We start from the raw sequence: 17,162 nt of genomic DNA, 5'->3' as shown, positions 1-17,162 counted from the left end.
ATTGGAGAATCAGTCACTAGGAATTGAGTAGGAAATCAATTAGTACCAAAGTAACAAGAATCGGAATCAGATCGGAGTCGGCAAGGTTGAATCGAATCGTGAATCCGCAATGAATCGGCGATGAATCGACAAATTTGAAAAAACCCTTTAAATTTAAAGATTTTAACAATTTAAAACTTATTTCATGCACCCTTTATTGAATAGAACTTAAACACACTATAACATCATCAAATAGAAGTTAAAACTTAACATACATAAACATGGAACATAAAATCCATCACATATGTAACTATGTCATCTAAAATGTAAATTGTAGGTTAGCTGAAGTAAATAGAAATCAAATGATCATAATGATTTAAATCATAGAATGTATGTAAGATGATCCATAAGACATCAAATCATAAATGTATGTAAGAATCTAAGATGAAGATCCATGAAAGTTTGAAACATATGTCTATCAATGATTCCGTATCAATATTTGTAAACAAAATATAAAAACAAGGCTCCAACTCAAGCCTCAGACTCATAGTCATCATCATCATCCTCAACATCATCTTGAAGCTCGGCTGCAGCCTTAGCCTCAGCCTTTGAGTATCCAGTCTGCCTAGTAGCAAGGCGTCTAATGTAGGTCCTAGAGGACTGCCGAGCCATATCTCCCGCATGTAAGATGGGCTCATGAACGTCGCTAGGGCCTGTGCCTGTACGTGCACGTGTCCGTCTACCAATGCCTGAAGAACGTGCTTTAGCTGCCTCAGCCTCTATATCCACCTGGTCAACCCACACACGGTCCTCCTCAGTGAAGACTGGATCCACAACCTCTGTGAGCCACTCTGATTCTGGATCAATCCCCTCCAAAATGATCGGAGAGGAGTCAGTGCCCAAAATTTGTCTGATCCTAAGACGGAGGTTGTAATGAACAAAGACAATATCATTCAACTTCTGCACTGTCAACCTGTTTCTTCTCTTTGAATGGATGTGCTCGAACATGGACCAACTGCGCTCACATCTAGAAGCGCTGCTTGGTTGACTCAGAATACGAATGGCAATTTTTTGAAGTTTTGGGGTTGTGGCCCCAAACATTTGCCACCATCTATCTGCAATAAGGGAAAAATTGAAAATAGAAACAATTAGTCTCATTTACAAATTAAAAGTTAACTCTAAAATTACATAATCAACTTTAAGTTTAGAATTTAGATTCATGAACATTGAATATATTATTTAATTTTTACCTGGCTGTAGTGTTGTCTGAGTATTTATGGCCATCCTGCCAGAGAAAAGTGGCCCCTCTTTATTGTTGAACTGGTCTAGCTCAACAATCGCAGCAGCTCTATCTTCATCGCTACTCAACCTCTGAATCACTGTGTATAAGCTAGTGAGAACCTCTGCATTCTCCTTGAACTCAGGACAGAAATGATATGCCGGATTCAGAAAGTAAGCTGCTGCATGGATGGGTCGATGGAGCTGATTCTGCCATCTCCTATCAATGATGTCCCAAATAGGGCCATACCTCTCCTGCACTCCTGCATATTGGGCTCTGATGGCCTCCTTGGCCTTATCCATGCCCTCATAAATGTAGCCCATAGAGGGCTTCTCCCCATCAGCAGTTCGTAGCAAAGCTACAAGGGGCTCAGTGACCTACATATAAAGTAAAACAAAAAACTTGAGTCAAAACTTAAATATAAAATAGTATAACATAAAGTAAAAGTAAAATACTAAATGTTAAATTGCAATAAATTTACCTGCAGGATTTCTCTAGCGGGTTTCCAAAAACCATCTTTATCAAATATGCAATCCGCCACATCTATCCCTGTAGTGGTCGTAGCATAGGAAGAGGAAATCCACTCCCGCCCAACAAACATGCTCCTCAATTCATCCCTTGATTTCAACAAGGACTGCAAGGTGATGAAATTCGAGGCAAACCTCGTGATACCTGGGCGAGCTAACTCCTTGCTTTCTGTGTACTTCCTCATTGTGCTAAAGACAAATGAATGATTATAAATGAATTTGCATATGTTTTTTACCTTTTCCACACATGACTTGACAAACTCAAGTTTGCCAATTTCCTCCAACATGAGGTCAATGCAATGTGCCGCACAAGGGGACCAAAATATGGTGGGGTGCCTCTCCATCAAAAGTTTACCTACAACAATTTTAAGTCAATTAGAAATTCAAATTTCAAAATTCAAATAAATTTATTTTCAAAACTTGAAAAGTTAAAAGTTTACCTGTAGCACCATAACTTGCTGCATTATTCGTCACCACCTGGATCACATTTTCTTCTCCCACCTCTGCTATGACTTCCTCAATAGCCTCACATAAGTATGTGGCATTTTTTACATGTGCGGAAGCATCGATGGATTTGATGAACATGGTATATCCTACAAGTAACAAAACAACGAATTAGAATATTAAAATTAAATGGATCATCAACAAATTAGCATTCAACAAATCAAAATTTACAATTATGTATGTAGGAAAGTAGAATGATCAATTACCTGCACAGGATACAAGAAAATTGAGGAGTGTTCTATCCTCCTATTTGTCCAACCATCAGTCATGATGGTGCAACCCTCTGCAATCCACTCCTTTCGGTTCTCCTCAAGCTCAGCCCTCATGTCCTCTACCATCTCATCCAAGAGGTATCCGCTCAACTCAGCCTCAGTTGGGGCTTTAAACCCCGAACCACAAATAGTAACCGCATCTATCATGTTTTGCCAATAAGGAGCCCTGTCACAAATAAAAATTTAGATGTCAAAGACTCAAATTATAAAACAAGTAGATATAATTAAAGTTTTACTTTTAATTTTAACTTTAAAGAAAACAACGAAAAAAGAATCAATTACCTGGCTGCAATAAATGGAATGTTTTAAAAGTACCAAAATTTGCATATCTCCTTTCTGGCAGCATCATGAATCTCCTTGTTCAAACCGATGCCCTCAAGCGTGGGTTGGGAACCAGGAGTAGTGCGGGGCACAAAGTAACTATCCATTCTGTTTTTACGCACTCTAGGCTGCAATCGGTTGGTGTGGGACTCTGTCTCAGTATGTGACCGACTAGCACTAGCACGAGCAGAAGAACTAAGATAAAAAGGAGGCCTAGAAGAACCCTCTCCAACACAACCTACAGATGCAGAAGCTGATGCAGATGCAGATGTGGATGTGGCTGCGGATGCGGATGCAGGAACATGGGAGCCAATACCCCGTAACGCTTCAAGTTGCATTTTCGTATTGGCTTTGTCTTTTTCAATTTTTTCTAATGCCATTAAGCAAGTGCATTTTGCCTCAGGAGTTTGGTGAGTGCAAATTGTAACATCGTGTCCAGGTATAGCAGCAATGTGGTATTTCAATCTATAAATACTCCCAGAAGTTATTTTTTCTATACAAAAAATACATTTTGTTTGATATTTGGTTCTTCCAGGAAACTCTTCGTTATATTTCCAACATTCATCTTTTCTACCCATTGTGAATTTGCGAAAAATGAAAGCAAAGGCTGCTGCAATAAAAATTTATATGTAAAATATCAAAGTTTGAAGCTAATAAAAGCTACAAAACAACAAACCCTAGTGTGCAACTTAGTAAAAATAAAGAACATTCAAGATCTAGATTCTAAACTAAAAGTCTTGAAAACTATAAAAATTTAACAAAAAATGCATAATACACTAACATGCAAAAAAAAAAAGAGCACTTACCTCTTGCAAATGAGTTGAGCAGTGTTGAGATTGGCTCCTTAATGCTCCCAATGCAATTGATGGCGTCCCCAAATGGATTGCTGATCTCTTTTGTGCTCTTTCTTCTTGCCGGTTAGAAACCTATGGCTTTTCTTTTCTCTTCTTCTCTCTCACTTTTCCTCTCTTCTACTCATGTTAAACAAATAGAAGGCCCTTTAGGGTTATAACAAAGAGAATAGGTCAAAAACAAAGTAAAAAAAACAAGCAATTTTTTAAAATTTTACAAGTCTATACTTTATTGGCCGCAGGCGATTCATGCGATTTTTTGGATGAATCGCCCAAATCGGCGATTCAGGTGATTCACTTGATGAAATCGGTGATGGCGATTTCCGACTCCAAAAAAATCACCATCGCTGAATCTAATCGTTGAATCGCCGATTCAGGCGATTCTCGTTACTTTGATTAGTACTATAGGCATCGATTAATGCATGCTTGTCTTTTATCAACAATTGTTAATATAACTGCTAATAATAAATTATCGAAGGCTAGGATTGATATAAAATTAGATAGAGTAGTAGGAAGGTTGAATAAATTATTAGAAGACACCTATGATATGATTCATACAAAGACAATGTTATTAAGTCAGCAAATTAATAGAAAGACAAATCTAATGAATGAAAAAGTGCAATCTCTTATAAGTAAATAGACTTGTGTTTGACATCAAGAGGCTGTAACTGTTGAATGGAAAGATATATATGAGAATTATGATCAATGATTGGGGGAATGATCAACAATCAAATGGCGCTTAGAACACAACAAAGACAAATATCACAGAGTGGAATAAATCAATAGATAGAGACTCATTGAACATATAGAAATATCATTGATCAATCACAAAAAGACCAATGTTTACAAGGTGAACATGACCTTGTGCAAATATGTCCTTCAACAAATTCAATAATCAGATTGGAAGAAAGATTATCCTGCTTGTGTATTTGATATTTGAGAATGGAGTGTCCCATTATGGTATTGCGACAATTTGAGAAAGTTATTTGACATGAGAACATTGTAGGTTTGGATTCTTTAATATGATCATTTAGCACAAGCATTTGAAAGTGTATTTTGTCAAGAGAGGGTTTCTATGATTTTGTTGGACACCATTGCCAAATTTTAGTTAATATGCGATTAATTATTCTGAGTTTGGTTTCTACTCCAGTCCGATTTATATTCTAAGAAGATTTATTATATGCATAGACCAGTTACACTGGTTTTCCTAAACCCCCTTTGGACCAGGCCTGGGTTCGAATTGAGATGTGGTCCGAGTACAATTTTTCTAGTGGTTCTGTTAGGGTTTGAAAATTGGTACCCCAATTCAAACTTATGTCTCAGATTTGGTTAAACCCGGGTGAATTTGGCTTTCCCAAATGAAACCAAGGTTGAACTTGGTCGAATTGGGCCCTGTGGATGGGCAAGAAGTGTATGCTTTTGTAAATTTTAGAATGTTTTCACATGCTTAACCCTAAAAAGTGTAAGTGAAAGGCTTATGGTAGCTTCTAACTCTCATTTGTTTTGTGCAAGTAGGTTATTTTGTTGTTCAAATCACATAATTTTATGATAGTACGTGACATTCTTATTTTAACTTATGCTTCTAGGCTTCATAAATATGTATATATAATTTTTTATAATTTTTACTTGTTTTTGTACAAATGAATCGAAACCCCTTTCCAAAATTTTATTGTATTGGTAAACCGGTTCTTCAAACTCGAACTTCAAATTGAACTTGAATAGGTAACTTAGAATATAGTATTAAGGTAGCCTAGCTTCTATTTTTAGTTGCAAAGAAGTATATGCCTGTTTAGACTTTGGCCACATGGCATTGCTTTAGGTTTATGGAGAATAAGTTATCTATAAGGTGCTTTTGCATATTGTATTGTGATATTATCTTTATTGAACTTCTGTATTGGCTAAATTATAGTTTAATAGTAACATTCTCTATGTGGTTGCACTTCTATTGGTGCAATATAACTCATGTGATTATCGTTTTTGCCAATAGTTCTGATGTTGGCTATTGTTTTGGTGTTGTCAAAGTTATCAAGTATACATTTAATTTTTTGTTTTGTTTGTAGCACAAGTCTTTGCACTTGCATCACTACATTCTTTGATGTTTCATACTCATGCTTTATTTGTCGTATGCATATTTTCTCCACTAGGTGACAGAAGAGTGTTTGCATAAAGCAATAGCGATTTGTGGCCCGGGAGTGGAGTTCAAGAATATTGGTCGAACAATAAAGTATGCATATTTGAAAGCATTATAGCCTCGGTTCTAGTTGAATAAATAATGTTTTAAGCTATTTTCTAGTCAAAATATATCATACATTTCATGTTATCTACTAATGTTTATGTCCTTGTGTGTAAGTAATTTAAAAAATTTAAACAATTGAATGTATTCACTAGTCTTTTAATCTGAATTTAGTTAACAAGCACCCCAACAAAGATAACTTAAATCCTTTCACATGCAAACTCAACTATGAAATATGCATGATTCTTAGCTTAAAGCTTACCTCATGGAAGGTATTATACATGAAGATTCAGTTTAAATGAAAGCTAATAATTGTATGAACATATAATGCAGTTGATCCAAGTTGATAACATATAATGCACTTCATCAAAGGCGATGACATATAATGCACTTCATCTAAGGTGATAATAACATATAATGCATGCCATACAATGTCCACAATAAAAGACAGACAAATACTTCAATATTACTTTTAATGATTAATTTCTCATGTGTAAATTTATGCGTCAATGTAAATGAACAATAGATATTCATTTGATGGAGTATACTGATCTGAGCTTTTTTTAATGCATAGTTTTCACAATATCTAGCATTGTCATTCTATCAAACAATTTGTGTGCATACTGGCTAATAAAACGTTTGATTGTAGTACTTTAACATTTGGATGGTTTTGGACAAGTTTCTAATATGTTATCATTCATATAGCTTGAACACAATAGGTCAAACTTTATCATTCCAAATCAAACAATAGTCTTTGATGGATTTTACTATTTCCGTTCACAAATGCAAAACTCAGGATAATTGCTTTCCTGACCTTTCTATTAGCACTTACGAGCATACAAATGTGTTTGAGCACTAATTACTCCAACTCCAAGAGGTTTTGGATCTACCCGAATTCAACAATTGGCTTGTTTCTTCCAACTCCAAGAGGCTTTGAAGCTATCCAACTTAAAAAATTGGGTTATTTCTTCCAAATAGCCCCTTCAAACTGTTGTAGTAGAGCATAATGTCCCCATTTTCCAAATGAGTCATTTATCAGAGACTGTTACCCTATTTGCTTCTTGTAGGCTAAGTTAGATATTTTGACTTTTAAGAGAATAAATATTCAATTAAATTTTAAATAGCCCTAAACTTTTCTCAATTATTTATATTTAATTAATTAAAACCTAAACCTTTGTTATTTTATTAAAATGACTTTATTTTATATGAATGGAAAATAATAAATTGGTTCATTTAATTAGTGGAATGGTGAAACAAAATAAAATAAAGTAATTTTCTCAAAGATGGGATATAGAAGGGGTTGAGACTGAAAGACGTTCATTTCTTTGTTATTTTCTTGGAGAGCTTTGAGAGATTCTGCTATCTGTTCAAGAGACCCTAGGAGACTAGGACATAAATGCCTTGGGTTGTTCCTTTGTTGATTAGATGAAAGCCAATCTTGGTGGATTCACACAAGATTCACAGGTTCATCTATTGGATTTGATTTCAAAGTTTGGATGTGAGATAAGATAAGATAATGATATTAATGTCCAACAAAGGACCACAAAGGGTCTAAGGGGCTGAGCATACAAACAAGAGAGCCCGAAAAGAGCGGGAGCACCAAACCGTGTCCAAAAAGAAATGATACAAGAAGCAAGAACTGGAGAGCCCAGACAAGAACTAGGGGCCCTTCCTTGGCAAGGAGAAATCGATCACAGAAGGATATAACTATGGTCGAACAATAGTCTTGGATCATCGCTGGAGCCGCTGGAAGAGTGTCACTGTTTAAAGAGACTGGTACAATATCTCACCGATTTGGAGTGAGTGATACTGGATGACCTTTTCACACCCCATGGAGGAGATAGGGGGAGAAAAAGGCAGTGGTGAGTTGATCGAAGGTATGATATTGAGGTAACATTGACTGTAAGGTATGATCGCGAAGTTGGGTGGCTTCCATGAGGTAAAGTGCAAGGCATCGTTGATAATTGTAATTGAAGAATGTAGTAAGAGAGAAGCAATCCTTGAACAGGCAATGAAATCTCCCTCTGATCTCATAGTAGATGGGTCAACAGAAGATAAAGTGAATCTCAGTTTCAACCTTTGCTAAAGTACAGACTTGGCAGATTTGGTCATCCTTACCCATATGGTGGTCGGTCTAGACCTGGAGATGCTGGTATTCAACTCTGAAGGAGCCCAGAGAAGAGCGTAGGGTGTGACTCCAAATACTGAGATAAATAGGCAGGGCGAACAATTACCCCTTCATGGGTTTGAAGAAAATGCGTAGCATATAAGGCTATCTTCGGCCATAATCCTCCTAGAGGATTATGCCAAGTAGTGGTAATGTATTGTCTATAAATATCTAGTCTGACATGCTCATTCAACTCCTGGCGTGAGGGAAGGAGATGAGCCGAAGCATCTAACGAGAATTGATACGGAGGAAGGCGATCCATCTCAATCCCAATCGAACTCAAAAGAGAGGTAGCCTAGCCATACCAACAACGAGATGTAGTGCTAGTGTCAGATCTCATAATTGTGATAGAGGAACAATATGCCAGGTAAGAATATTAGTGTTGATCAGCAGTTGAATCCGCAAAACCACGAAGGTGATGGAGAAACCAGATCAAATCAAAGATGGCCGCAAGTTTGAAGGGGTAAGCACCAAACTCGGCTAATATAATGCTATGGGGAGTGAATTTGTGACATCTGATGATACACAATAGATGCATAGTTTGAACGCGCTTGACAAAGGCCCAATCCAGGATAAGAAGAGAAGGTCCCCAAACTACTGAGCCATAAAGAACGATTGACTGAACCAATGAGTCTAGGAGGGACAGCTTGGACGAGGTGTCCTGAAAATGGTGTTTGAACCATTGCCTCTCAAGCATGGCAAGGGAGCCCATGCTCTTATTGACTCTAGACTGGATAGTAGGTCTCAAACTAAAGCGGGGCCTCAAGAACTTCGCCCCGAGGTACATATAAGAAGAAGTGATCTCAATCTTTGTTCCTTGAGAAAAGAAATGAAGATTGACCACGAGTTGCCGCTGGTCACAAAAGGAAGCCAAGCCATCAAGTAGTTGCTGTAAACTATCAAGGGAAGAGGCCAGTAGGACAACATCGTCTGAAAAAATGAGAATGGAGATCAAAACTTGATGTAAATAGCACCCATCACCGGTGTGCGAGGAATTCATGAGGAAGTCCTCGAGCTCATCGATATATAGACCATACAAAGTGAGCGAGAGGGGGCACCCCTATTTGACCCCGATAGTGGTCTGGATCAGAACGGAGAAGCTCTCAGGAGTCCTGAATCTACCAACCACAAACTCATAGAGTCTCATTATAATTGTCAGCAATATATTTGAAATCTCGATCTCACTAAGTTTTTGGAATAGGGCCATCCTAGGAACAGAATCAAAATCCTTCCCAAAGTCTACAAAACAATAGTAGACTTTCTCGGACCGGTGCCTAGCCTCCTCGGCAATAGCTTGTGGAGTGAAGATGTGATGCATAGTTTGATAGTCACCACGAAAACTGGCCTGACCTCTTGCTCTACAACCTCTCCTGTCAAGTTCACTGGATAACATAGTTTTCAAAGCTGTGGCATATAGTTTGACAAATGTATGCTTGATCATGATAGTCTTGTAGTTGCTTGGGTTAGAGATAGGCCCAAACTTATAAATAGAATAAATCAGATCTATCTATTCTGCAGCTTGAAGTTTTGTTGGTTTTCAGGGTTTGCAGGCAAAATGAAAATTATTATTATGATTTCCAAATAAGTGCTCATGATATTGTTTGTATTTCAAATGTTATATAAAGTGAATACTTGCATGATTTTGGATGATGAAATCGTTATTTCTAGGTGCCATTTCCAAAGCTAAGCTAGGATCGATTTTCCTTTGAATAAATCTTAAGTTGTTGCACATTTAAATATACCTTGCCAAGCATAAAGGTGTGAACAAATTAAGGTGTTTTGGATGTGTTCTTTGCTAGTTGCTTCCCATCATGCTAGCCAGATGTTAGGCTATCTTCGCCAAAGAAATCATGAGATTTGGAATGAGGATTTGGCAGCTGATAGCAGTTTGTTGAAGGTCTGAAAGTCAATTTATTTGCTAGCACAGCTTAGAACAAACTTCTAAATGTGATTGTGATGCAAAGGCACAGGGAAACTAGGAAAATCTCAGGCTTGTACCCACAACCATAGACCCAATCTCAATTGCCTACAACTACTTGTCCCCAAATTTGTTCTCTAAGGCTTTCATGAGTTCACTTTCAATTGTTCCAATCAATTTACACATAATTTGTTTAACAAGATCCTTGAGATCATTCTAGGCACTAACCCCTTATAGGCTAGGTTTTTCTCCAAGGATTAAAATACTTTTAAACTTGTGGGAATTGGATCACAACACCTTCCAATGTAATATCAAAACCAAACCAACCCATTCGAACAGGTTTTTGTGTAATAACCGCTATGACTTAGATAACTCTAATTTCACCAATTCTCACACTAACCATAAGTGTAATAACTCTAAGTGTGCTCTGATACCACTATAATAACCCTGTTTGGTTATACCTAAATCAAGCATCAATTTCTTTCACATTTTGATGGTTTGACATTTTGTCAAACACTTGGCAAGCCGCCCAATTACCACTGAATTTATGATGTCTTAAATTTTCAAACAGAATATTAGGATGTAGAACAAACTGATCACAAATTTACTTAATTTTGGCCTTGTAAGTTTTGCATAAATAAATACCAAATGCCAATAAACAATTCTGAAATGATTCACACCAGCCTCTGAATTCATTCATCAACAAACCATACAACAATATAATGAAGAGGGAATTTAATTGTTGGCTGATTATTAATCAGAATTTGAAGCCAACCTGTTTACTTTCAAACTATGTAATATAAACTGAATTTTACAAATTTAGAATTTGGTCTTTGCCGTAGAATTTAATTACAAAGTCAAACTGAAAGCCACCTAGTCCAATTTCAATCTGGCGTTCAAAATCCACCCTTACAAATGCTGCCCAAATCAAACTCCAATCTGCAGAGTAAACTCTCATCCAGCAATAGAGAAATTATAATATTCAATTGTATAAATGCTCCTCAGCCATAGTTAATACAAAAAAAGGAGACGATAATAAAACTCAAAAGTCCACAATACCTCAGCTATGGATTCTCAGAATTAAATCTACAATACTTCAGCTGTAGATCCCAAACCCTTATACTTCAACAACGACACAAACTTCATACTCAGAAATGTCACAAAGACAACAAGAGCAAAATAAGATAATCAAATAATTGGATGCTTTTCTCATCAAATGTCCTCATATTTATAATCTCCAAATGGCACTGGTTTCCCAAAAGAACTCCACTTAAGAAGCTTACTCTACACAACATTAGAATATATTAAAGTGCCATTAATATAATTTATTAATTGCTTGTCTCTAGAAAATGACCTTTTCCACCATAATTTAAAATTCTGACACGTAAGGCCACTGTTTCTTGTTCCTATGATTTAAAACTTTTCGTCCTCGTTCTGACGAGCTATGATACTGAGGTGACCAACAAACAACATCAACAAAAATAGCAACCTCAGCATATTTAGATGAATAATAATAATTCACCTGTCTTGCGAAAACAATTGAGGAAGCATCATATTCAAAATCTGACGACACCAAAGTGATCCTGATGATGAAAGACGATGAATGAACTTGGCATGATGACTTACTATAAATAGACGCTCCCCCCAAGATTCTTGGAGCCCAAACTGGAAGTCTAAAATAAAAACTAATAGCATCACCGAACTCCTCTAATTCAACTAAGCTCATCGGAATGAACAGTTTGACTTGCTATAAATAGTAAGTCCTTCAAATGGAGCCGAAACACACCATAGGCTGTTGGAAAGCCTATAACCACATAACTGAGACTCTCAAATCCTACTGCCAGCTTACAAGGGTCGCGATGGTGAACTGACCTAGCCAACTGCAAGAAACTGCTAAAAGAGAGGACATTACAATAAGTTTGGTATCTTGTCAGACACTTGGTGACTAACTGCCATGTATTGAAATTAATTATCCGTTGGATCATTTATTGTTTTGCTTTTGGTTAAGCTTGATATGAACATCAGCAAGCAGTATGTAATTCTAAAATTGTTAGTTTCTTCCACACAAACAATTCTGAAATTAAAATTATTTTCAATGTTGTAAATACTAAAATTTTATTCAATCATGAAGCTGGAAGGAATTACAGATATCAGAATAAGGACCTTGATTTGAAACACCATTGAGAATTCCACTAGTCCATGTGGCTTTTGAATGCAAGTCAACTCCACAACAGCAAATCACAGCTTCCAAAATTGATGTTATCCCACCACCAGAATCATGTGGCTGGCAAATTCCATATGCAGGCCTCAGAAACAATGTGCAGGCCTTTCCTAGCAGCTGCCAGCCCCTTTGAAACTACTCACAGGCCTTTCTAATGTAAATGTAGGACCCCAGCATTAATGCGCAGCCCCTGAATATGGAACGCAGGGTTCATAGACTGCTCCCAGGGTTGGAGAGAGAGACACCAGCCACCAACGAAGAATCACAGGGCCCAAATATAGTCTGACGCTGCCACAAGAGGGTAAATAGCAGTTCCACAAATGTATTTCAAATTCTCTAATACAGATTGCAGGTGTAAATTGATTGAATGGTGCAGTAATTCTTTCCAAACCAAGATAATTCCCTTCAACATTAATTACTTCTCAGTTACAGTAGGAAACTGTAGAGAATTAATAACAAAAGTTTACAACCTCTCAGCTCCAATGATATTCTCCGAAGCAATAGTGGTACAAAAATGGAGATTCATCCAAATCCAAATATAATTAAATCACTATACGTCAGCAGTGATTCAACTGAATTTTCAGCTTGAACCCTTATACTTCGGCAAGGTCACAAAATCAGAACTTTAGAATTCTCACAGTGGCAACAAAAGCCAAATAGTTAATGAAATAATGGGATGCCTTTTCCTTCACAATGAGCTCATATTTATAATCTCTAACAAAATTTTACAACCTCTCAGCTCCAATGATATTCTCCAAAGCAATAGTGGTACAAAAATGGAGATTCATCCAAATCCAAATATAATTAAATCACTATATGTCAGCAGTGATTCAACTGAATTTTTAGCTTGAATCCTTATACTTTGGCAAGGTCACAAAATCAGAACTTTAGAATTCTCACAATGACAAGAAAAGCCAAATAGTTAATCAAATAATGGGATGCCTTTTCCTTCACAATGAGCTCATATTTATAACCTCTACATGACTTTTTGTTTCCAAAATATAACTTCACTTACGAAGCTTCTCCGAAACAACATTACTTTATAACGTTTAATACTTGGCTTAGGCATATAATTAATTAAATAAATGGCCCCTTCCAATGATAACTCAACCCTCAACTTAAGCGAAATAATAAAGTTGAATTATAACTTTATAATAAGCCATTTAATGGTTTACTAATAATTTGGCGACTCAAAATATAATAACTCCCAAAATACCTATCATTTAAATATTTCGTTTGGAAAAGAAGTTGCACCTATTATTTCTCCATGTGATCAAATGTACTTTCTAAAAGTAGAAAGGGTTCATCTCAATCAATGACCAACTTGCCACAAATAGTAAGTATACAAAATTAAGCCCAAACAAGGTCCAATCTGAGCCAAACGAATACCGACCCATAACTTACTAAATTGTAGAGAAGATAAGACCCTCCCAAGCCAAGCCAAGCCAATGCCTCAAAAGACCCTCTATTCACAATAATTAGCCTACGAGGATCACAATAATAGGCCAATCTCTCAAACACCGATGTTGGCAAAAATGGGGACATTACATTTTCAGTGGTTCATACTCATTTGCGTAAGATTGTCTAAGACAAGACTTAATTGGAATTAGGTCGACCAAATCAGTAATTTTTCCTTAACTCTAGATTCCTCCAAAGGAATCCACAAATGGACTAGGGTTTTAGATACCCTTTTGGAAGAGCCTTATGTTTCCAAAGTTTCAGACTCCAACTTCTCTATCTGATGAACTGTTATGAGCGCTAATATTGTTAATTGTGTAATCCAACTTGTGTGTGATTCTAACTTCACTAGGAACTCCTTGAGATCTAGAAAAGTCTTTAAACATCAATGTTGACATATAATCTAACAATCGAAAATAAGAGTAGAAGAGTTGTTACGTCAACAACAAAGTAATAAGCCATACTTAGACAACCCAATATTCATTAGAACAAACAATGTATATATAAATTTAATAATAAATGTATTTGATTGAATTCAGATTATTAGCTTGATATTATCACTAATACTAAATAGAAATTAAAATAATAAATCTATATAATTATATTGTTTATGTCTGAATCAATATTATTCATTAATACTAATGTTGGATCTAATGTCTAAACCCCACAATTAATCATTATTTGGGTAAAGTTGAAAGCATTAGATCTATACTAAAATAAACATCTATGTGATGTAACTCACATGGGGACGTGACTTTTCAATATATTGTTGCCTCATTTCGTGACAAGGATACGCATTCAAGGGATATAACTAGAAGTCATCGGCCGGAGAAGCAAGGACTAAAAACTCGATAATATCCATACATATCATAGTAGAGACAATGACTAACTCGCTTAGAATACAGATCGAACCAGATCGTGTGTGATTGTAATTGGTCCTCATGTCAGGTCTTGGAAATATGAGGAGACCACAATACTGTAGCTATTAATAGCATGGAAGACTATAGCCACTAATAAAGGAAGCAAAATACATATATACAAATATATGTCCCCTTGTAGATACAGGTGACAGAGGATACACTAACCATGCTGAACTTTGGAAAAAGGACAAATGCAATAGACCCAACCATCTATGTGGATGTCACATTTGGCATAAACATTTATACAACAATCAGTTGAAGGTTTATAACCAAAAATCACCGGTCAGAGGTGGAATAATGCTAATAAGGAGCGGACAAAGATTAAAAGAATGAATGAATGAATGAAAGATTTTTAATGATGTCCACGAGGCCATAAGCCTAAGGGACCCACGTAAAACATCTAGTAAACCTGATGTGATTTCTCCAGCCTGTTTCTTTTCTTGTGAATCTGCATAAGTAAGATGGCCCCCTTGAAGAGTCTTGGTTCTTCGAAAAGGTCTTTTATGTTGTTCACTTTTAATGTTTCTTTGTGTTGGCTATGAATGTCTTCGTATGTTGTACAATCTTTTAGATAGTGCCACTCTGTTTCCACCACACCTTGTTGCAAAATTTGCAAATCCTGTCCTCCCACACTTCCTTAGGAACCTTCCATCTACCAGTTTCACATCTCAAATGGTAGGAACTAGATCTCAATTGAGTGATTAGGATTTTTGCCTTTCCTTTGATATCGGCTCCGAAATATTCTTTGTCGTCATGTTTGCATGTGGGATTAAATTCTTTGACATAATAAGCTTTTTTTCTACCTAGCTGGTTTACCCACATGACAGATTTGATTTTTCTTGCCACCCATTTTTTTATTTCAGAATTGTTTTCCGAACTTTCTAGTTAGTCAATGTTCCACTTATTGAACCATTTATCGTTTTGTTTCTTCCATGTCTTCTTTTGACGAGCCAGCTCTTCGTCAACCACCCTATTAGGCCAGTGATATGCCCACCAAGAACATACCCACCTCCGCTAAAATAATCTCATATGGGATTGTGGATTTGATTTTGAGATTAGTTGTGATGAAGTGTTTCTGAATTCTTTGAATTTGTTACCATTTATGGTTTGATACGCTGCTCCCCCATACTTCGCTGCCATATAAAATAATTGGTATCACCAGCGACCCAGATAGAGTTTTCTTAGTCTTCCAATCCCATAACTCTACTGTCTTGCACCTGTTTTGAAGAAGAAAAGATGTCTTCCATCCCTCCTATATCCTTTTTGATCTGCATGTTTCCCACCTGAGCCGGTAATGGAAATCTATCCCCAAATATTTGTATTCTTCTACAATTTCTAGCATTTTGTCATTAAATATGAAAGTGCATTGTTGTTTTCTCTTCCTCAAGGAAAAGACCATGATCTTGGTCTTAGAAGTGGTGACCTCCATCCCTACTTCTGTGCAAAAGGTTTCTAAGTTCTTCAAATGTTGTCTCAGCCCCTTTGTTGTTTTAACAATGAGAATGAGGTCTTCGGCATACAAAAGCAATCTTATCACATATTTAGCCAACTGAATTCCCTCTCCATTGGCTTTGTTTATCCATTCTTCCAACTTGTCAATATAGAGGCCAAACAAGGTAGGCAATAACGGACATCCTTGTTTGACCCCTATGTCACTTCCAAAACATTCTGACATGCCCACTTTGGTTTTGATTTTTGCTTTAATTTGTTTGTAAAGTTTATAAACAGAAGCTCTATACTCTGTTGGGACCTCTAATTCTTCCATCCTATTCCATAACTTACCCCTAGGGATGGTGTCAAAAGCTTTCTTATGGTTAAAAAAAAGTAGCAAAAAGCCTCTCCTACCTGTTTATCCCATGTTTTTTCTATGAGGAACCTTAGGGTAATGCAGTGATCAATGGTGGAATGTTTTGGTCTAAAACCCGCCTATCGCATAGCTCTTTTTACTTGTTTTTCTGCCCATTTGCTGATTCTCCGCTCTACGATACTCCCATAGAGTTTGCTTAATAGGGGGTTCACCATGATGGTGCGATAGTTGGAAGGGTTGTTGACATCCCCGCTCTTATGGAGAGGAATAACTACATTGGTGGTCCACTCCGTGGGAAAGCAGCCTTGCGTGACCATATTAAAAATGTTCCTGATGTGTGGAGTCAACAAATCTATCCCCCACTTTAGAAATTCAGCCTGCAGCCCATCAATATCCTAAGCTTTTCTGCTCGCTAATCTCCTTATCCCTAGAGTAATGTCTTCATCAGAAAATAGTTCATTTGGATTGTCAGTTGTGGGGAGTGAAACTTCGTCCTCTGGTCTCTCATAAAGAGTCTTTGCATACTCTAACCATTGAGAATTCGTAATTTTATTTTCAACCTGTTTCCTAGCTTGTTGCAAGTTTCTCCAAAAATCTTTAGGATTGTGCTTTCCTAACATGATGAGCTCCTTCCTCCGATTGATCACATATTCTTCTTTTTTGGATTTGATCAGCTGTTTGTATTCTCTTATGATTGTTTTGTTT

The 17,162-nt window shown here is 36.7% G+C and overlaps 1 protein-coding gene across 4 annotated transcripts in view; it reads left to right on the top strand.

Annotated features, from left to right (window-relative positions):
- Window positions 1–17,162, top strand: part of MAP1D (methionine aminopeptidase 1D) — a 294,689-nt gene that overhangs the window by 217,822 nt on the left and 59,705 nt on the right. For all 4 annotated transcript variants that reach the window (XM_089797260.1, XM_089797259.1, XM_089797261.1 and 1 more), the window contains one exon: window positions 5,878–5,957. In XM_089797260.1, coding sequence (XP_089653386.1) covers window positions 5,878–5,957 — 80 coding nt within the window. The remainder of the gene's footprint in view (window positions 1–5,877; window positions 5,958–17,162) is intronic.

The sequence above is a fragment of the Cupressus sempervirens genome, chromosome 8 (genome assembly GCF_028749045.1).
Source record: "Cupressus sempervirens isolate cs-2001-9-10 chromosome 8, ASM2874904v1, whole genome shotgun sequence".
NCBI lineage: Eukaryota > Viridiplantae > Streptophyta > Pinopsida > Cupressales > Cupressaceae > Cupressus > Cupressus sempervirens.
The sequence above is the reverse complement of the archived record's forward strand: the minus strand, read 5'-3'. Positions and strand labels throughout refer to the sequence as shown.